General features: G+C 50.3%; 1 protein-coding gene across 1 annotated transcript; it reads right to left on the minus strand.

Moving 5' to 3' along the window:
* Positions 1–11,476: 11,476 nt before the first annotated feature.
* On the minus strand, positions 11,477–17,875 carry LOC133339609 (zinc finger protein 501-like). Its single transcript, XM_061547733.1, has 3 exons — positions 17,864–17,875; positions 15,818–15,890; positions 11,477–12,978 (listed from the first exon to the last, which is right to left on the minus strand). The coding sequence occupies exon 3, from the start codon at positions 12,941–12,943 to the stop codon at positions 11,885–11,887; it is 1,059 nt and encodes a 352-aa protein (XP_061403717.1). The 5' UTR covers positions 12,944–12,978; positions 15,818–15,890; positions 17,864–17,875; the 3' UTR covers positions 11,477–11,884.
* Between the last annotated feature and the right edge of the window lie 4,333 nt (positions 17,876–22,208).

Consider the following 22,208-nt stretch of genomic DNA (forward strand, 5'->3'; position numbering starts at 1 on the left):
TGTGACTCATGAATATTCACGAGTCACAGCATCATGAATATTCACGAGTCACAGCATCATGAATATTCACGAGTCACAGCATCATGAATATTCACGAGTCACAGCATCATGAATATTCATGAGGCTGTGACTCATGAATATTCACGAGTCACAGCATCATGAATATTCACGAGTCACAGCATCATGAATATTCATGAGGCTGTGACTCATGAATATTCACGAGTCACAGCATCATGAATATTCACGAGTCACAGCATCATGAATATTCATGAGGCTGTGACTCATGAATATTCACGAGTCACAGCATCATGAATATTCACGAGTCACAGCATCATGAATATTCACGAGTCACAGCATCATTAATATTCATGAGGCTGTGACTCATGAATATTCACGAGTCACAGCATCATGAATATTCACGAGTCACAGCATCATGAATATTCATGAGGCTGTGACTCATGAATATTCATGAGGCACAGCATCATTAATATTTATGAGGCACAGCCTCATGAAGGTTCTCTCGGAAAAGACTTTGTGGTGCCACAACGACGGGGCCGCTCTGCCGAACCAGGGAGCCGCCCGGCTTCCCCCACCGCACTGCCCCCCATCACCCGCCCACATAAGCACACACCCGCACGCATTCCCCCCCCCATAGAGCTGGAAGGGAAGGTCACCTGATCGACCGGTTTTTATCCGAGAGGCCCTTATCGGGATTAATTCTCACGGTTTCCGGCGATCAGGGAATTGGATGACCTCCCCGTGCTACGTGGCACCGCGGCGCTGCGGCCGGCCTTAATATGGTAGGTCGTGGCGTGGGGCATTCGGCCACCGCGGTTGAGGCGCATTTCCCCCCACACACACTCCCACGGGTCGACGGGGCGAGCAGGGGAGGCACGGGACAGCATGAATAGCGGGGTCACAGGGGCTGTTGCGCATAGTCATGGAGGGTTGGGATAATTGCGCTTGAGCGCGCAGGCCCCATTGTTAGGGAGGGTAAGGGATTAAGTAGGATTTACGCCTTGCACGCGGCACACTGATTAGCATATCAACAGCACCCAGAACCGCCGTGCGCGTGCCAGAGGATCGCGAGCCCATTGTTTAGCGCAGCATCCCCTTGAAGGTAGGGAGGATAAATAGAGGGGCGCAGAGGGAAAATAGCTCCCTTCTCTCCAGGCCAGCGGACCAGCAGGACTTCCAGCCAGCGACCCGGACGTCCGTGCGACGCACCGAGGTACGCTGTTAGCGCAGAGAGCAGCGAACCTCCGCGGGCACCAAACAGTGAATAGGGAGGTGGGGTAACGTAAACGGAATAGGGGATGCAGGCGGGAGGGACCCCGGGGGCCAACGGCCCCCACAAATTGGTGTCGGAAGCGGTACGGACCCCCGCGTTACCTCACGCTAAAATAAGACTAATATTTACCGGCCGGGGGGCCCCTTCGTGGAAGGCATTCGCCCGCAATCTCTTAGGGGCCAAGGAAATTAATGGATGGATGGACGCGCAGGCAGTACGTCAACTTAATATGAATCTTGATGGGCGGGCAGCCGATTTTGTAGAAGCGTTACCCGCGAGCGCACAGACACAGCTAGAGGAGCTGATGCGCCGACTCGATCAGCGTTTTGGCACGCGTGACGAGGAGGAAGCAAAATCGGCCTTAGAGGCGCGCCGGCGCCAACCTGGCGAAGATCTACGTGATTACGCCGAGGATGTGTGCGAGTTAACAAAGATCGCACGCCCGGGGTACGCAGCTGATGTTATTGAGGAACTGGCCGCCGAGAAAATCCAGCGGTACCTGTCTCGCACGGCGTGGTGGCAGCCAGACATGAGCTGCCCACGTCTTCCCTTTAACACCCTTGTCGAGCGCGCACGTAAGTGTGAAAGAATTCACAGCGAACGCGCGCAGCTCCGGGGGCTGGGACGAGAGCGCGCCATTGCGAGCCTGCTCTCGGAAGACGAGGAGGAGGAACAGGAGCTCGCAAGGACGGTAAGGGGCCGGGAAAGAGAGCCTCCAGTGTCCCGCGAGACAACCCCGGGATGGGTTGCCGGTATACAAACGGGTATAAAGGATGTCTCCGGCCAGGTAACCCAGATAGACAACAAGGTAAACCAAGTAGGTGAGAGGGTAACCCAGGTACGCGAGGAAACGAATACAAATATGACCAAACTGCAATCCTCCGTTGAGACCATCCGATCCGAGATGGGGGAACTAGACTCCACGGTAGGAGGGCTAACTGGAAGGATAGCGCGACTAGAAGCAGAGTATGAGCAGCAGCGCACTGGGGGAGGAGGGAGTGGGCAGAGAGCCCACTACGGAGCCGCCACCCCTTCCCGGGCATGTTATATGTGCGATCGCCGAGGGCATCTAGTGAGGGACTGTCCTCAGGTCGCCCGAGCTAGACAAGAGCTAAGGTCAAACACTAAGGCCCCCCTAGAGAGGGGACCACCGGGGGGTGAAATCGACGTAGCCCCGACACAAACAAGGTGTGAGAATAATGGCGAGCGAGTGATCTCCACACAGGTTCCAGCAACAACGCCCACGGAAACGATGATTCCTGGCGACTGGCTGCGGGAGCTGGTGGCGGGGATCACGGGGGCCACATCGCTGGTGGAAGGGGAGGTAAACGGAGTGCGTACCCGAATCCTGCTGGACACGGGGGCGGTGGCCTCGCTCGTGAGCGCAGCGCACTGCAGCGCGATCGGGGTCGACGTGCGTCACCTGCAGGCCCCGGACCGCGCGCTGCACACTGCGAGCGGAGCCGGAATGGGGCTGCTGGGGAGAGCCACCCTAGAGGTCCGCATAGGCAGCCAGGTGTGCACGCAGGAGTTCTACGTGTCGAGTGCGTTGTGTCACGAGTGTATCGCAGGCACCGACCTCCTAGAACGGTTGGGACTCAACGTGCAACCCCGCCAGCGATGCGCCACCATGGAGAGCAACGGCGAGCGGATACCGTTCCTGGGACGAGAACCAACCCGCCGCCGCTTTGCACCTGTGGCCGCTATCCTGGCGACGGCAGTCACCATCGGCCCGCTCACCGAGATGCTGGTGCCGGTGGCAACATCCCCCACCGACCCCGCGCTCCGACCATCAGGGGAGGTAATGCTAACTCCTCACCCGGAGTTGGCAAAACGGTATGGGGTTGTGGGATCCGCCACGTTGGTAAACGCAGATGGGGACCGATTGTTTATGCGGATGTTTAACCCCCACAATACCCCCGCGATACTGCGACGGCGCACCCCGATAGCCACAGTACACCCCCTGCACGCACGCCACTCTCACGACTCGGTGTTCGCACTCTGGGCTGAGGACCCCGGTCGTCCTGAGGGTGAGCAGGACCTGGCCTGGCGAGTCGGCCCGACTCCCCGAGCCGAGGTCGTTCCCCTGCTCGACGCGTTACATGTACCATGGGCGGACTTACCTAAGGGAGAGGCCGATCGGCTGCGCGAGTTACTGCGGGAGTATGCCGACGTGTTCAGCGAACACGACTCGGACGTGGGTCGGACCGACCTTGTTAAGCACCAAATTGACACCGGTGCAGCCCGACCCATCAAACTCCCTGCGTACCGAGTGGGCGCACCCGAACGCACCCAGATCAAGGAGGCGGTTGGGGACATGCTTCGCGATAACATAATTCAGCCCTCGGCGAGCCCCTGGTCAGCCCCAGTGGTACTAGTAACGAAAAAGGATGGGTCAACCCGGTTCTGCGTCGATTACCGTAAACTAAATGCAGTCACGCTCGGCGATGCCTTCCCCATACCCCGCATCGACGACACCTTCGACAGTCTCGCAGGAGCGCGGTATTTTTCCACCCTCGATCTGGCGTCCGGTTACTGGCAGGTGGAGATGACGGAGGAGGATCGGCCAAAAACAGCATTCACCACCCCGATGGGCCTGTTTGAGTTTCGAGTGTTGCCGTTCGGACTCACTAACGCGCCCGCGACGTTCCAGCGGCTGATGGAGTTGGTGATGCGGGGTTTGCAATGGGAACAGTGCCTGATTTACTTGGACGATGTGATAGTGTTCAGTAGATCTTTGTCTGAGCATTGGTCCAGGCTTCGAGAGGTGTTCCAGCGACTGCGAGCGGCTCATCTCAAGCTCAAGCCACGTAAGTGTTACATCGCACAACGCGAGGTGGGGTACCTCGGGCATCGCGTCAGCGAGGCAGGCGTGCGCACCGATCCGGAGAAGGTACGCGCCGTAGTGGAGTGGCCACGGCCAAGGAATCTGACGGAGATCAGATCATTTTTGGGGCTCGCCACCTATTATCGTCGATTTGTAAAGGGATTCAGCGAGATCGCACGCCCCCTCACCCAACTCACCTCCCCTAAGCACCCCTATCAGTGGACGGGGGCCTGCCAGACGGCCTTCACCACTCTCAAAGACCACCTCACCCACGCCCCCACCCTCGCTTTCCCCGATTTTACCACCGATTTTATTTTGGACACCGACGCCTGCAGCAGCGGGCTGGGCGCGGTGTTGTCACAGGTACAGGATGGGACGGAACGAGTCATCGCGTACGCCAGCCGGACCTTGAGTGGGGCCGAGCTGAACTATTGCGTGACCCGCCAAGAGTTGTACGCCGTGATTTTCGCATGCAAACAGTTCCGGCCGTATTTGTACGGCAGGAGATGTCGCGTACGCACTGACCATTATGCTCTGCAGTTTCTTCTTACATTCAAGGAGCCGCGGGGGCAGATGGCCCGGTGGTTGGCGCAGTTGCAGGAGTACAACCTGCAAATCGAGTATCGGGCTGGCCGGACGCATGCAAACGCGGACGCCTTGTCGAGGCGACCCACGGTGTACGCCGAGACGAGGGCGGAGGAGGCCTGCCCGTGTTTCACGGGGGGACGCTGCCGGCAGGCAACGGACCCCCGAGAGGCCGCGGCCACTGACCCCCCCCCAGCGAGAGAGAGTGCAGTGTGCGCCACGGAAACCCTCACAGGTGGCACTGAGGATCCCGTCGACCGCCCGGCAAGCGCGGGACCCGCGGCTCGGGACCCGATTGGACGGATCCAGGAGGACGTCGGCTGCGCCTTCCCGGGCCTAAACGACGAGCAGCTGAGACAGACCCAGCAGCGAGATCCGGATCTGGCGGCAGTGGAGGCGGCACTGCGGGAGGAAAAGAGCGCCCTACCAGGACCCTGGAGCGGTTTGTATGCCCGGTTGTGTGTGCGGAACGGAGTGGTATGGGAGTTAACCGAGGCCGGCCAGCCGGGGTGCATCTGTGTTCCTGCCCAGGTGCGACCCCAGCTGCTACGGCTGGTGCATGACCACCCACTCGGGGGCCACGATGGGGAACGACGTACTCGAGAGACCCTGCGTCGCCAGTATCTCTGGCCCAAATTGGCACAAGACGTGGCGGCCTGGGTACAGGGCTGCCGCGCCTGTCAGCAGTGCGGGCCGAAACCGGCACGATACCAGGTACCCCTAAGGCCGTTCCGCGTCAGCCGCACGAATCAGCTGGTTGGGATCGACCTACAGGGGCCATTCCCGCGATCCCATCGAGGCAACCGATATATCCTAGTCGCAGTAGAGTATTTCACCCGCTACCCCGTGGCAGTGGCCATCCCTGATAAAACGGCCTTGGTGGTGGCCCGGGCATTTGTGGAACACTACGTACTTAAGCACGGGATCCCAGAACGAGTCCTCACCGACCAGGGTAGCGAGTTCGAGGCCGAGTTGTTCCAGGCACTGTGCCGAGAGTTCGGAATCCAGAAGGACCGAACCACAGCGTACCACCCCCAGGCGAACGGGATGGTGGAGCGCATGAATCAGACCTTATCGGGGAAACTCAAACGTATGGCGGCCGCAAATCAACGGGATTGGGATGAACACCTCCCCTACGCCCTTTTCGCCTACGCCACCACCGTACACACGTCGACGGGACAAACCCCGTTTTTAATGATGTTCGGCCGTGAGTCTCGTTTACCCGCAGATCTGCTATTCGGCGTCCCTTCCCCCCAGCCGGAGGAGGGAAGCCGCCCCGTGGAACACCTGTTGGAGACCCTACGAGAAGCCCGAGGCCGAGCATACCCGCAAGGGGAAGCCGCGCATCGGCGGCAGGAACAGGGCACCCGACCCCGCATGGAACCCCCCTTATTCCTGACAGGTGCTAAGGTGTGGCTACACACCCCTCGCGTCGGGGCCGGGCAGGTGGGGAAACTGACGACCTACTGGCGGGGACCCTGGACCGTGGTGCGACAGATCTCCCCCTGGACGGTACTAATTGATGGCGGGGAGAGGGGTCGAGAGACGGTGGTCAATGTCCGCCGCTTAAAACCGTGGAAAGCGGCCCCGGCGAGAGAGAACCCCGTCACCCGAAGGCCCCAAAATCCCGGAGTACCCGCATCCCCCGTGCCCGGGGGCCTCGCGCAGTATATGGGCCCCACGGAGCCCAGGGCTCCGAGGGGCCCCGGGCGGGGCCGGGGGCGACGAGGACGGCGACCCTTAAACCCCACCGCTTCTGAGTTTGTTCCCCAGCCCGCAGGTGCCAGAGGCCGAGGGGAGCCGTTGGAATGGAGGAGGAGACCACCGCCGGAGCCCCAGGAGACGGAGCCGCCACCCCCGAGGCCAGCCACAAGGGCCGGGCGAATCCCGCGGACCCCGCGGCGATACCTCGTGGGGGCAACCCAGGCGAGGTGCTCCAGTCAACCCGGGACGGGGACTGGCACCCCGGGGGGCTATGTGGTGCCACAACGACGGGGCCGCTCTGCCGAACCAGGGAGCCGCCCGGCTTCCCCCACCGCACTGCCCCCCATCACCCGCCCCACATAAGCACACACCCGCACGCATTCCCCCCCCCATAGAGCTGGAAGGGAAGGTCACCTGATCGACCGGTTTTTATCCGAGAGGCCCTTATCGGGATTAATTCTCACGGTTTCCGGCGATCAGGGAATTGGATGACCTCCCCGTGCTACGTGGCACCGCGGCGCTGCGGCCGGCCTTAATATGGTAGGTCGTGGCGTGGGGCATTCGGCCACCGCGGTTGAGGCGCATTTCCCCCCACACACACTCCCACGGGTCGACGGGGCGAGCAGGGGAGGCACGGGACAGCATGAATAGCGGGGTCACAGGGGCTGTTGCGCATAGTCATGGAGGGTTGGGATAATTGCGCTTGAGCGCGCAGGCCCCATTGTTAGGGAGGGTAAGGGATTAAGTAGGATTTACGCCTTGCACGCGGCACACTGATTAGCATATCAACAGCACCCAGAACCGCCGTGCGCGTGCCAGAGGATCGCGAGCCCATTGTTTAGCGCAGCATCCCCTTGAAGGTAGGGAGGATAAATAGAGGGGCGCAGAGGGAAAATAGCTCCCTTCTCTCCAGGCCAGCGGACCAGCAGGACTTCCAGCCAGCGACCCGGACGTCCGTGCGACGCACCGAGGTACGCTGTTAGCGCAGAGAGCAGCGAACCTCCGCGGGCACCAAACAGTGAATAGGGAGGTGGGGTAACGTAAACGGAATAGGGGATGCAGGCGGGAGGGACCCCGGGGGCCAACGGCCCCCACAACTTTTCCGAGACCAAGGTTCTCTGCAAACCTCCTGGCTACCATCAAAGGTTTGTACACGAAGCCATACAAATATACAAACACAGACATAATTTCAACCGTGATGATGGGTACAAACTCAGTAATCATTGGAAAGATGTTATTAACCACGCAAAAAAGACTTAATTACACTTTTTGACCATCTTATCTGACAGGCACTAGTTTACTTTACCGAGTGTTAACATCCCCAGTGTTTAACAGTAATCTCTTCATTGTTCAGCCAGCATTGGTATAAACATACGCATTTTCTTTTCTTTTCTATCATGTGTATCAGACCTCCCCCCTCCCCCCTCTCTGTCCAATGCGTTGGCGTGGGCAGCAGTGTGTCACTTGCGCACAATCGCTTCCACGCCGTCGCCCACCCCCCTTTTTTTGGCCCCTCTCTCCCGATACTTTCTATTCATTGGCTACCACATTCTGATGAGCCCCCCCACCTCTCCTCCCCCCTCAACTCGCTTTTAAGGGATTACATCTTGAATCATTGCCTCACTTGATGCAGCTGATCTGGCTGTGACTGTCCCACCTGATGACGGAGACTTGTGTTGCCTCCGAAACGTCGTGATCTTTATTTTTTTATTTTTATTAATTTTGATGTTTTACCTACGTGACTTTACCGAAAACACCTAAGAATATGATTCATAAATTATGTTAATGAGCCCCCAGTCACCGGGCGTGGCTTTGCCCAAAAAAGGATTGGCACTGGGACAGATATCGGCAGCGGCCGAGCGGCGGTGACGTCACGCTCAAGAGGACGGGGGTCGGGGTAGGTGACATGACGTCACTAGCGAGGCACACCTCCCCGTTGCGTTTGACGCCGATGAGATCACGCTGAGCGGTGACGTCAGAGAGCGGGGTCAGAGTTCAAGTTTGTTGTAGTTGGCAGTGACGTGGGGAGCGCTGCGCTCCGCACCGACCAGCCGAGTTCCATTCCCGCTCGTGGCCAACGCCGCCAGTGACGACTTTCTGAGCCGGTCCTGAGCCTCCCCTACGTCGACTCAGCCTCAAACGAGTACCCGGTGCGGTGTGTCAACATCGCCAGCGCTGGGGAGACAAAGGCGGCCGGGCGTGGAGCTGGCCACCCACCCCCTCTGTGTGTGCCGTGACGACCTCCACCGGTGCTGCTACTCGCTATGAGCAGCACTTTGTAGACGTCGTGGCTTGGCTCTCCAGCACACCGCTGGCGACATTTCACGATGACATTTTCACGTCCATAAAAGGAAAATCGCCATACGAACCTAGGCCGTTTTTTGGCAAAATCGATCCAAATTTTTTTAGCTTTTTTTGCAACGAAAAGTTTATTCCTTGGTTGTATTTAGCCTGGGTAGCCCATATATTACGTTAAAAAGTGGAAAATTTCATGCATGAAATTTTCGAATATAAAAAAGTTAATCGGCATACTGTACCGTTTTTAGGCTCAATAAGCCAAACTTTTGACAGCTTTATTTTTGGACGAAAGTTAATTTCTCTATTGTATTTATCCTTAGTATGCCATGTATTTGATTAAAATGCCGTTTTTGGCATACTTAACCTATGCCGTTTTTGGTCAATAATGGCCAAATTTTTACAGCTTCATTTTTCAACAAAAGTGCAATCCTCGCGTGTGCTTAGCCTTAGTATCCTATTATTACGTAAAAAAGTGGTAAATTTCACCATGAAATTTTTAAGTAAAAAAATAAAATCGGCCAAAATTGGCCACACTTTCACAGCCTTATTTGTCGACAAAGGTTCATTGCTCCATTGTGTTTAGCCTTAGTATGCTATGTATTAGATTATAATTGGAAAATTTCACGATGAAATGTTCATGTCCCAAACAGAAAATCGACATACTAAACCTCTGCCGTTTTTGGATAAAATTGAACGAATTTTTACAGCTGTATTTTAAATTAAAAAGTGCATTCCTCGGTTGTGTTGAGCATGATTAGCCTATATCTTACATTAAAAGTGGGAAATTTGACCATGAAATTTGAAGTAAAAGGATCAAATCGGCATACTTTACCAATGCCGTTCTTGGCCAAATTTGCTACATTTTCATAGCTAGATTTTCCAAGAAAAAGTGAATTCCTCCATTTTGTTAAGCATTAGTATGCTCTATATTACTTTAAAAGTGGGAAATTTCACGATTAAATTTTCACGTCCCAAAAGAAAAATCAGGTACTTATGCCGGTTAACCAAAATAAGCCAAATTGTCATAGCTTCATTTTTCAACAAAAAGTTCATTCATCAATTGTATTTACCCTTAGTATGCCGTGTATTAGATTAAAAGTGGAACATTTTATGATGAAATGTGCACGTCCCAATATAGAATATCGGCATACTAACCTATGCAGTTTTTGGCCAATAATGGACAAATATTTGCAACTTCATTTTTCAACAAAAGTGCAATCCTCGGGTGTGCTTAGCCTTAGTATCCTATATATTACGATAAAAGGTGGGAAATTTCACACCGGGTACTTCCCGCGAGTACTCTTATATAAGCGCACAACTTCATCTATCTGTGATGAACGCTGCACTTTCCTTAGTTTTCATGCAGGGGGCGCTGCAAACCTACGCGCCCCCTGCATGAACGACGGAGGAGCAGCGACAGACGTTCAATCACGTTGGAATCAATCTGCAGACGGCGGTCTTCTGGCACGGCCAGCTCTGTGTCGCCTTATCTCCACCCCGCGATCCCAACCAGGAGAAAGTCCGCATCGAACCGAACCCCGGTAAGGCCATCTACTTAACGAGTAGAGAAAATTCACACGAAATGTCGTTTTCAATGAAGTCTTCCAGATGGAAAATGATATCAGCTTTTAATGAAGAAATACAATTATCAAATGCAAAACAATATACAATTCAAAGTTGTTTCATTTTAAAACTTCAAAACGGAGCATCGGGAGTTGGCGTGAATGCATCGTTCGTGTGCAATTTTTTCGTGACTTTCCTGGCCCAAGGCCGTAAATGGTTGTGAGGGGCACCGCAGGCAGTCAGGCTTGCTTCAACCCCATGGTTGTCAACATCCAGACGTTAATCAGCAAGGACCATTTCTTGTCCTAGTTCGCGAACATATAAGACGTCATGCAAAATTGTGCAGAATGTATCTACTAGATGTGCTCTGCCTTGTAACCAAATACAAATCTGTACCAAAAATGTATTTCAAATAGGCTCTTAGAATTACCTCCTTGCTATGAAGCAGATCAGCAGACACGACATGTTTCATTTATCGATCTCTCCACGAAACAAAGGAATGTTTTACACAAACTATAACTAGCACAGACTTCTGGGAGCACGTCATTGATTCAGTGCAAGCCACCTGTGGACCCTTATTGGTGCACAGCGTTTCAAGAGCAGCCGGGCTTGCTTCAACCGATAGCTGCAAACATCCAGACGTTCATCAGTAAGGAGCATTTCTAGCCCTAGTGAGACGAAATTTGCGTCAACACATAATACCAAATTATAATTCAAGTTGTAGAGAATGTATCTACACTACGTCTAACTTTTGAGTGCTATGCCTTGTAACAGATGAATGATCCGAGTGTGCTCCCTATTTTAAAGACAATGAGTTTCTCCTGAGGGAGATGCTTCCTGAAAACACAAAAGTACCCTTTGACCTGTATCACAAGAACAATGAGTCTCACCTGAGTGATCTGTACAGGTTACTTGCAAAACACACACTGTGTCCTAACATCACTTATTCAATGTTTGACTCTTGTAGACAAAAGGTTACATGTACGCACACCATCAGACAAGTATTAATTCTAAATTCGTGACAGGCATATTAACAAAATTGAATGACTGCACTGAAATATACTGCATTAGGTTACATCGCATTAACAAGCTAATTAAAAAAAATACGCACCGTCTGCTTAACAGTGTATGTACAACATACTAATGCACCATTCAAAACGAGTAGGCCATTGCATGCTGGCGTCTGGGTCAAAATTGAAAAAATTCTAAACATTACCTACAAACTCCACAACTGAGATGCCACATCAACCATCGCCCCCTACTGCCAGGCTCTTGTCCACATGCAGGCCGGTGCAGGGCCACCACCTTGTGCCACACAGGGGCAGCTGCTACTTGGGATGCTCTTCGAGTGTTTGAGACGAGAAACGATACAAAACTCACGAATTGCCGAGGCAATTAAGCAAGCACAATATAAATGCAATTATGATAACATAGTGAATGCTTGGGAGCTTATTGGCTCTCGCTCCTGGTTAGAGATCTACCCAACACACAGGTCCACAAAGACTGGCCGCTCTTAACCTGCAGGTTGAACCTAGCAATTGAGTGTTCAACTTCACATTCTTGTCATTAAAGGCCTGTGACAAAGGTGCATCTATTGGAGCGACATCGTCACTGGCTTACACATCTACCGGGTCTCCATTTGACTTTGTATTGTCTCGGAGGAAGTCCACCCACACCTCCACTTCCACAAACTGCTGGGAGTTGCCTCGCTCTGCCTCACAGTCAGAATTCTCCTCCTGCTTCACGTTGCCTCCATCGATGTGAAGGTCCCATTTTGGAGTTGAATCTTCATCTTCACATTTTACCTTCACTTCTTGGCTCTTCACCATCACTTCTTCACATTTCACCTCGATACCTTTAAAAGTGTCCAAGCTGGGATTTTCTTCCGGTTCTTGTTTGATGAGGAATGGGCTCATTGAGGCACTTTGACTTTCACAAGCTGATTTCAGACTCCACTCCTGGTGGATCTTCTGATGCTTGCGTGATCTCTGGTGTCTTTGAAGATTTCGTGAAAGTGTAAACGCCTTCTCACACACACTGCACTTGAAGGGTTTCTCTCCCGTGTGTGTTCTCTGGTGTTTTACAAGAGTAGATGACTGTGCAAAAGCCTTCCCACACACACTGCACTTGAAGGGTTTTTCTCCCGTGTGTGTTCTCTGGTGTGCTACAAGATGAGCTGAAAGTGCAAACGTCTTCCCACACACACTGCACTTGAAGGGTTTCTCTCCCATATGTGTTCTCTGGTGTGCTACAAGAGCAAATGAACGTGCAAACGCCTTCCCACACACACTGCACTTGAAGGGTTTCTCTCCCGTGTGTGTTCTCTTGTGTGTTACAAGAGCAGATGACTGTGCAAACGCCTTCCCACACACACTGCACTTGAAGGGTTTCTCTCCCGTGTGTGTTCTCTGGTGTTTTACAAGAGTAGATGACTGTGCAAACGCCTTCCCACACACACTGCACTTGAAGGGTTTCTCTCCCATGTGTGTTCTCTGGTGTGCTACAAGATTAGATGACTGTGCAAACGCCTTCCCACACACACTGCACTTGAAGGGTTTCTCTCCTGTGTGAGTTCTCTGGTGCCGTGTCAAATGTTCAGGACGATCCGTGCTGTATGCACACCGGTCGCATTGATGCCTTTTTGCACCGAGCTGCGCCGAGTGCCTTTCCTCCATGAGACCAATTCTGCAGAGGCAGCGACAGCTGCAGACTGAAAAAGAAGAATATCCACACCATCTACACGTCAGTATCGAGGCACAGAGGAATGAATATACAGTCACACGTGACTTACACGTCTATAGTTATTCATATATTTATGATATAGTAAAAAAAAAGTGTCCCAAATTCATCACACGGGCTGTTATGGCACACAATGAGAGGCCAAATGGTCATAAACGTGCCTGGAAGCCCTCGTATCTTCAAAATGAACGTAAACCCAAAACTCAGAGCACACAATTTCAGCTGTTTGGCTTCAAAATAAATGTTTATGAAAGCTAAATTTAGCTGACAAAGCAAAGGGTGTTGAAAATAATACTATTTGTGTTATGCACAAATGCATAAATTAATGTTCAATCGCAACTTAGAGGTGTGAAGCCAGGCACAGATGTCCTTGATTCCTGGGATGAGCAGTTCCAACTTCAGCTGCTGCACGTGTGTGCTGTGATCACTTCCTGACTCCATTCTTACAAAGAGTTCCAGAGGAAAACTAAAATAAACTACTGTTTTGTGATATAACCTCCGTGCTCAATAGAGTTAATAGACTTTACTGCAAATACAAACTTGACACTGTCACACACTCAGAGGTGGAGCCAGGATTTTCAGGTAGGGGGGGGGAAACCCCTCCAGCAATGAAAAAGTTACAGGAGTTGTTAGCAAGTAAGGAGTTGTTAGTAAGAAAGGACTTGTCCCTTGCTTTTCATTCGATGCGTGTGATCGTCATCGCACTCGCTGAACGTGTTGATGCCTTCAGGAAAGAAAAATAGACTTTTGTATTTTGGGGGGGGGGAGGGGGGGGAAATGACCATGAAGTATGTGGCATCAACCCACATCACACCTGAGCTAAGCGCTCTGCAATGCTTACCCCCCTACCACATGGCTCTTCACGCGCCGTACTTCTACAGCTGTTCACAGAGTGCCGGGAGATTTTAGGTGGCGCTTCGCTCCTGGCCGATTAAGTCAATGGCTTCTCGGAGTTTCAATACTAATCCGTGCGAAGAACGGGTACAACTGTCATCTTAAATATAAAGCAGAACTTACACCTGTTTGTTTGTGTGAAGCAGCAAAAACTCTCCAACGCTGAGCTCTGGCGTCATGAAATTTTCACAGCTTATGCTGTCTGGAATTTCTAAGCGAACGCAGCGTCATTCCCTTCCCGAGTGGCAAAAATCGACCTGACGTAGCAGTGGGTTCAGGTTGAATTTCCTTGAGTGAAAACATCCGATTTAGGTAAATTGAAGTGTTTCGGCTTCCTTCTTGCAAGCATCAATTTTTTCAGGGTTTTTCATTGAATTATGAGGGAATATTAAATTAATCCAAGACAAGAATCCAAGTCCCGGGCGAAGCCGGGTAGTGAAGCTAGTTACTAATAAACCCCAATGATCCTATCGAAATTACGGATTTCTATCGGATCGTTGGGGGGGCACGTGCCACCCCACCCCCACTGGCTCCACCACTGTCACACTGGCATGACTCACAGGTGGTGGTGTGTCCAGACCCACGCCTGGCCACCTTCACCTGCTCAGTATTAATGCTTCCTCACTCCACCAAGTAATTCATCGAGGATCAACCAACACAGCCGAGGCTGCGTGTCTCTCTGTGGTGAGATGTTAACTACCTGTCCTGGCATACAGGAAGTCGTGGGTTCCATCCCGACCCTGACGCCTGCTGTATATTTGTAGTTTACGTGTCTCTCTCTCTCTCTCTCCCCGTGGTCGCGTGGATTTCCTTCCCGATCCTCGGGTTACCCCTCCACATGTAGAGAGTGAACACCACCACGCGTCCAGAGTAAACACCGCCACGCGTCTAGAGTGAACACCGCCACGCGTCTAGAGTTAACACCGCCACATGTCTAGAGTGAACACCGCCACGCGTCCAGAGTGAACACCACCACGCGTCCAGAGTGAACACCACCACGCGTCCAGAGTAAACACCGCCACGCGTCTAGAGTGAACACCGCCACGCATCTAGAGTTAACACCGCCACATGTCTAGAGTGAACACCGCCACGCATCTAGAGTTAACACCGCCACGTGTCTAGAGTGAACACCGCCACGTGTCTAGAGTGAACACCGCCACGTGTCTAGAGTGAACACCGCCACACGTCTAGAGTGAACACCGCCACGTGTCTAGAGTGAACACCGCCACGTGTCTAGAGTGAACACCGCCACGCGTCTAGAGTGAACACCGCCACACATCTAGAGTGAACACCGCCACATGTCTAGAGTGAACACCGCCACATGTCTAGAGTGAACACCGCCACGCATCTAGAGTTAACACCGCCACGCATCTAGAGTTAACACCGCCACGTGTCTAGAGTTAACACCGCCACGTGTCTAGAGTGAACACCGCCACGTGTCTAGAGTGAACACCACCACACGTCTAGAGCGAACACCGCCACGCGTCTATAGAGTGAACACCGCCACACGTCTAGAGCGAACACCGCCACGCGTCTAGAGCGAACACCGCCACGTGTCTAGAGTGAACACCGCCACACGTCTAGAGTGAACACCACCACGTGTCTAGAGTGAACACCGCCACACGTCTAGAGCGAACACCGCCACGTGTCTAGAGTGAACACCACCACACGTCTAGAGCGAACACCGCCAGGCGTCTAGAGCGAACACCGCCACGTGTCTAGAGTGAACACCACCACATGTCTAGAGTGAACACCGCCACACGTCTAGAGTAAACACCGCCACATGTCTAGAGTGAACACCGCCACGCGTCTAGAGTGAACACCGCCACACGTCTAGAGTGAACACCACCACGTGTCTAGAGTGAACACCGCCACACGTCTAGAGTGAACACCACCACGCTGTTGACGAGCCTCACCTCGTTGTTATTGTTGTTGTGGGCAGGTCGCTTCTGAAAACAAGAGCGGTACAGCAGCTCAAGCGGGCGTGGCCTGGTAAAAAATGAAAAAAAACTGTGAATATTTAAAACAAAACAAGTTACAAAGTAGCGAGCCAGGTGAAGGGAAATTAAAACTTAAGCAAGATATTCTTTGGTTCTTTCGGTAAAGTCACATAGAATAAATAAATACATTATATAATAGCATACGACGTTTCAACTGCAACACAAGCAATCATCATCATGCACAAATGAAAGAGAGAAAAAACCTATTAAACTTAGAGTCATCTAACATAAGTCAACACCCTACCTGGTTGATAACGTTCTTCCAAAGATTGCTCAATTTGAGAGAGAGACACGGAGACACATAGACAGACACATAAGCAGAGAGATGACACAAAGACACACAGAGAGAGACACACACATAGACACACAGAGAGAAATGACACAGAGACACAGAGACACACACAGAGACATGACAGACACACAGAGAGAGACACACATAGACACACAGAGAGAGATGACACAGAGACACGCAGAGAGAGACACACATAGGCACACAGAGAAACAACGCCTCTGTGTTGAGGCCTTAAATATAGAGAGGGGGGGGGGGGTATAGAAACTAGCACGTCAATGCAAGGCCGTAGCCATGGAGTCAACATTGGGGGGGACCAAATCTTCCACGGGTCTGGGGTCCCCCCCCCCCAGAAAAATATCTAAATTTGAAAACGATTTTCCTGCCATTTCCTCCCTAAAATATTTTTAAAAGTTCACTAGCACATGGGATGGACTTTGTTTTATTTGATACAATAATGTCTAATAGTGTATTGTAATACATTGCTCTGTTTTTTCTTTTTAACCTTTTCTTGTTTCATAGTATGTAATGGCAGAGATTAGGGATTCATAAAGTACAACGCAATCCTATAAACAGAAATCTATGTATTGTTATATGAAGACAAGTCCAGATTTTGTGGCCAAGGTTTAGCAAATTGTTGTTTTTATTAACATAGCATCGCTAATTATTATTTTAAAAAATGTTTTTATAGCAATATATTGGGGGGGGGGACATCTTTAGCATATTTGATTATTATAACATTTTATAATTATCATAACATATAATAATTATTATAACATATCATTATATCTTGATTTAAAGCTTTCGTGACTGCAGGGATTCATATTCTTGGTTCTTTCGGTAAAGTCACGTAGAAGGGAAATAATAAAATAAAACGTGACTACCGAAAGAACCAAGAATATATATTATAATTAGTATAACATATTAAAATTATTATAACATGTTATATTTATTATAACATATTATATTTATTATAAGATATATTTATTAGAACATGTTATAATTATTATAACATATAATTACGACTTTGTGTCAATGAGAGATTTGGAGGTTTGGTGACTGCAGTAGAGGACACAGAGAGAGAGAGAGACACTTAATCAAACAAACTTCGTAAAATTTGGAAATGTAATGCAATACAACACAGAGAGTCGGTCAACACACAACGAACGCATCGCCTGGCTGATCGCGTTCTTCCACAGGTTGCTCAACTAAGCGAGAGAATTGAAGCGAACGCGACCAGGCGAGGGCAGGAGGCAAGGCCCCGCGTTGTAAAGTTTAAATCTGGACATCGCTTCGATGCTCGCTGCTACTCAATTGACATCCCTACGAGAGAGAGCGAGGCTCTACCTCGGTACACAACAACCACAACAACCACCACAACCACCACCACCACCACCACGACCACAACCACCACCACCACCAATACAACCACCACAACAACCACCACCACCAATACAACCACCACCACAACCACCACAACAACCACCACCACCAATACAACCACCACCACAACCACCACTACCACAACCACTACCACCACAACCACCACCACCAATACAACCACCACAACAACCACCACCACCACAACAACCACCACCAGTACCACAACCACCACAACTTTAACAACCACCACCACAACAACCACCACCACAACCGCGATGGGAATTTCTCACCTCGGATTTCAGTTCACGCGCGGAGATGCAACAGCCACGCGGTTGCAGGCCGTGACGTCACTTCCGGGGTACAAGCCCCTCCCACAGAGCGGCTCTGTAACTTAAATAAATTATGTTAATGAGCCCCGCCCACACGTGGAGGGACGGGGCGGGGCTGCTGAACACGTCGCAATGAACTCGCGACGGCTTTCGCGAATAAATTATGTTAATGAGCCCCCAGTCACCGGGCGTGGCTTTGCCCAAATAAGGATTGGCACTGGAACAGATATCGGCAGCGGCCGGAGGTGACGTCACGCTCAAGAGCTTCACGGTCGGGAGTGGGTGACATGACGTCACTAGCGAGGCACACCTCCCCCTGGCGTTTGACGCCGATGAGGTCACGCTGCGCGGTGACGTCAGAGGGCGGGGTCAGAGTTCAAGTTTGTTGACAGAAGTGGAGCGGCAGTGTCGTGGTGAGCGCTGCGCTCCGCACCGACCAGCCGAGTTCCATTCCCGCTCGTGGCCAACGCCGCCAGTGACGACTTTCCGAACCGGTCCTGGGCCTCCCCTACGTCGACTCAGCCTCAAACGATTCCCCGGTGCGGTGTGTCAACATCGCCAGCACTGGGGAGACAAAGGCGGCCGGGCGTGGTGCTGGCCACCCACCCCCTCTGTGTGTGCCGTGACGACCTCCACCGGTGCTGCTACTCGCTATGAGCAGCACTTTGTGGATGTCGTGGCTTGGCTCTCCAGCACACCGCTGGCGACATGTCACGATGAAATTGTCACGTCCATAAAAAATCAGCATAATTAACCTATGCCGTTTTTGGAAAAATTGGCCCAATTTTTCTAGTTTTATTTTTAAACAAAAAGTGCATTCCTTGGTTGTGTTTAGCCTGAGTAGCCCATATATTACATTAAAAAGTGGGGAATTTCATGCATGAAATTTTCGAATATAAAAAAGTTAATCGGCATACTGTACCGTTTTTAGGCTCAATAAGCCAAACTTTTGACAGCTTTATTTTTGGACGAAAGTTAATTTCTCTATTGTATTTATCCTTAGTATGCCATGTATTTGATTAAAATGCCGTTTTTGGCATACTTAACCTTATATCTCGTCTCTCTGGCGTGGCCGGCTCCGCCCAGGCCACGCCTCCCTTCCCAGGCCACGCCTCACTTCCCAGGCCACGCCTCACTTCCCCCACCTCTGGGAAGGTCCGGATCCCTCCAGCACGTGACCCCCCCAGGCACCCCCTTGGGGCCCCCAGCCCTCGTACGGGCCAACACAGTAGTGACCGTTCTGTCACTACACTAGTAACACAAGTAGCTACTAATGTTACTTGTCAGTGTCTCATTATCCTAGTAACACAAGTAGCTACTAATGTTACTTGTCAGTGTCTCATTATCCTAGTAACACAAGTAGCTACTAATGTTACTTGTCAGTGTCTCATTATCCTAGTAACACAAGTAGCTACTAATGTTACTTGTCAGTGTCTCATTATCCTAGTAACACAAGTAGCTACTAATGTTACTTGTCAGTGTCTCATTATCCTAGTAACACAAGTAGCTACTAATGCTACTTGTCAGTGTCTCATTATCCTAGTAGCACAAGTAACTACTAATGCTACTTGTCAGTGTCTCATTATCCTAGTAACACAAGTAGCTACACATTCTACTTATCAGTGTCTCATTATCCTAGTAGCACAAGTAGCTACTAATGCTACGTAACAATGTCTCATTAGCCTAGTAGCACTCAATTTCGGTTCGGTGATTCTGCACTTGCTCTATTGCTATAGTACTATACTGCCCTTCAGCTTTTACGAACGACCGCGGTGTTTAAGGTTACCGATTCGTCTTATCCATCCGGCTGTATAGCAAATGAAAACATTAAAAAAATACTTTACTACGCAAGTAAAAAAAAAAACTAAATTTGATTTACAGCTTTCGTATCTGCAGGGATTCATATTCTCGGTTCTTTCGGTAAAGTCACGTAGAAGGGAAACAATAAAATAATAAAAAAATTCTAAAACGATAAAATGCTCACGACGTGAGTATTTGCAACACAAGCAATCATCATCAGGTGTGAAAAACACGGCAAGAAAATTTGAACAAAATTTAAAAACAAATTGTCTTTTAATATTTTTTTCTCTCAAATCTGTAACACCGGTCAACAAAAAAAACACTTTTTTTTCTGGCCTGGACTTTTGCAGTTGTTCTAGACTAATTTCAGGGTGCCGATTCCAAATCTGACCTCAGATTTGCTCCATCACATCTCATTTTTATGCTATCGGCATACCCCATTTTCAATTATTTTACTCGAAATTAACTCCGTCACTTATGATTGCAAGCTGTTGCGAGGTAGTGACTGCTTTAGTGTTAAAACATGGTGCTGCATTTTTAGCATAGTGTGTTTATAATATAATTTCATGTAGATATCCACATTTATTTAATATTTTTCTTCCGCAGTTCTTATTGAAAATGCAATCTTTGATATCTCAAAAACCTGATGTGATAGACTGATGCCAAATTTGGAATCGGCACCCCAAAATTACATTAAAACCGTTGGAATACCTCGTGCCAGAAAAAAGTGTGTTGACCAGAGTAACAGCAAATGCTACAGGACCTGCTCTAGCTTCATCCGGCACTGGACCCAACAGCACCACCCCCCCCATCTCTCGTGGACTCGGCGTGACAAATGGTCACAATTCAACACGCGCAAGCACCTCTCCTCGTTGTCTGTGTCATTTGTACCGCGACTGAATTATTAAATTCCCACACGCAGCGATCCCCCCAAACCCTTGCCTCTCTCTCCTCTCTCTCTCCTCTCTCTCTCCTCTCTCTTGTAAAGAAAATCTTGAACTCCCTCCCCAAAAAAACCCCACGGCATTTATACCGCACACGCACGCACGCGCAAACAGAGACACACAGACACACAGACAGACACACACAGACATACAGAGACACAAAGACACAGACAGACAGAGACACACACACAGACACAAAGACACAGACACACAGACAGAGACACACAGACAGACACACAGACACACACAGACAGAGACACAGACACACACAGACAGAGACACAGACACACACAGACAGAGACACACAGACACAGACACAAAGACAGACACAAATACACAGACACACACAGACACAGACACACAGACACAGAGACACAGACACACACAAAGACACAGACACACAGACACACAGACACACAGACACACACAGACACAAAGATACAGACATACACAAAGACACAGACACACACAAAGACAGAGACACAAAGACACAGACACAGAGATGCACACATACAGAGACACAGACACAAAGACACAGACACGCACAGACACAAAGACACAGACACACATAGACACAAAGACAAAGACACAGACACACACATACACACACAGACACACAAAGCCACAGACACATACAGACACACAGACAGAGACACACAGACACAAAGACACAGACACACACAGACAGAGACACACAGACAGAGACACACAGACACAAAGACAGACACACAAAGCCTCAGACACACAAACACATACAGACACACAAAGACACAGACACAAGAGACACAAAAACACACACAGACAGAGACACATAGACAAACAGACAGACAGACACACAGACAGACAGACACACACACAGACACACACAGACACACACACAGACACATACACATGCACACGCGTGCGTGTGATATATTGACACTTATGCATTATATATACACACCACGGATATTAAGGATTTAAGTGTGCATTGCTAGAGGATTTGTTGATGATGATAAAGATGATTGTTTTATTTTGGAGGGATATTTAATAAATATTACTTTTGCTTTCGACTCATTGTCTGTGATGGTCTTCCCTCCCTCACACCGCGGGTGTCAATTATTTCCAGGTCCGTGCCCGAAACGTCGCGACCACCACGGCTCAGTCCACCATCGTCCGTCCATGTGTCTGTCTGTCTTTGTGTGTGTGTCTGTGTGTGTGTCTGTGTGTCTGTCTGTGTGTGTGTCTGTGTGTGTGTCTTTGTGTGTGTGTGTGTCTGTCTGTGTGTGTCTGTCTGTGTGTGTGTCTTTGTGTGTGTGTGTCTGTCTGTGTGTGTGAGTGTGTGTGTCTATGTGTGTGTCTGTGTGTGTGTCTGTCTGTATTTGTGTGTGTTTGTCTGTGTGTGTGTGTCTGTCTGTGTATCTATGTGTCTGTCTGTCTTTGTGTGTGTTTGTCTGTGTGTGTGTCTTTGTGTGTGTGTGTATCTATGTGTGTTTGTCTGTGTGTATCCATGTGTCTGTCTGTCTTTGTGTGTGTCTGTGTGTGTGTATCTATGTGTGTCTGTCTGTGTCTGTCTTTGTCTG

Source organism: Lethenteron reissneri, unplaced genomic scaffold (assembly GCF_015708825.2).
Source record: "Lethenteron reissneri isolate LAM-NWPU_2019-01 unplaced genomic scaffold, ASM1570882v1 scaffold_1934, whole genome shotgun sequence".
Lineage (NCBI taxonomy): Eukaryota > Metazoa > Chordata > Hyperoartia > Petromyzontiformes > Petromyzontidae > Lethenteron > Lethenteron reissneri.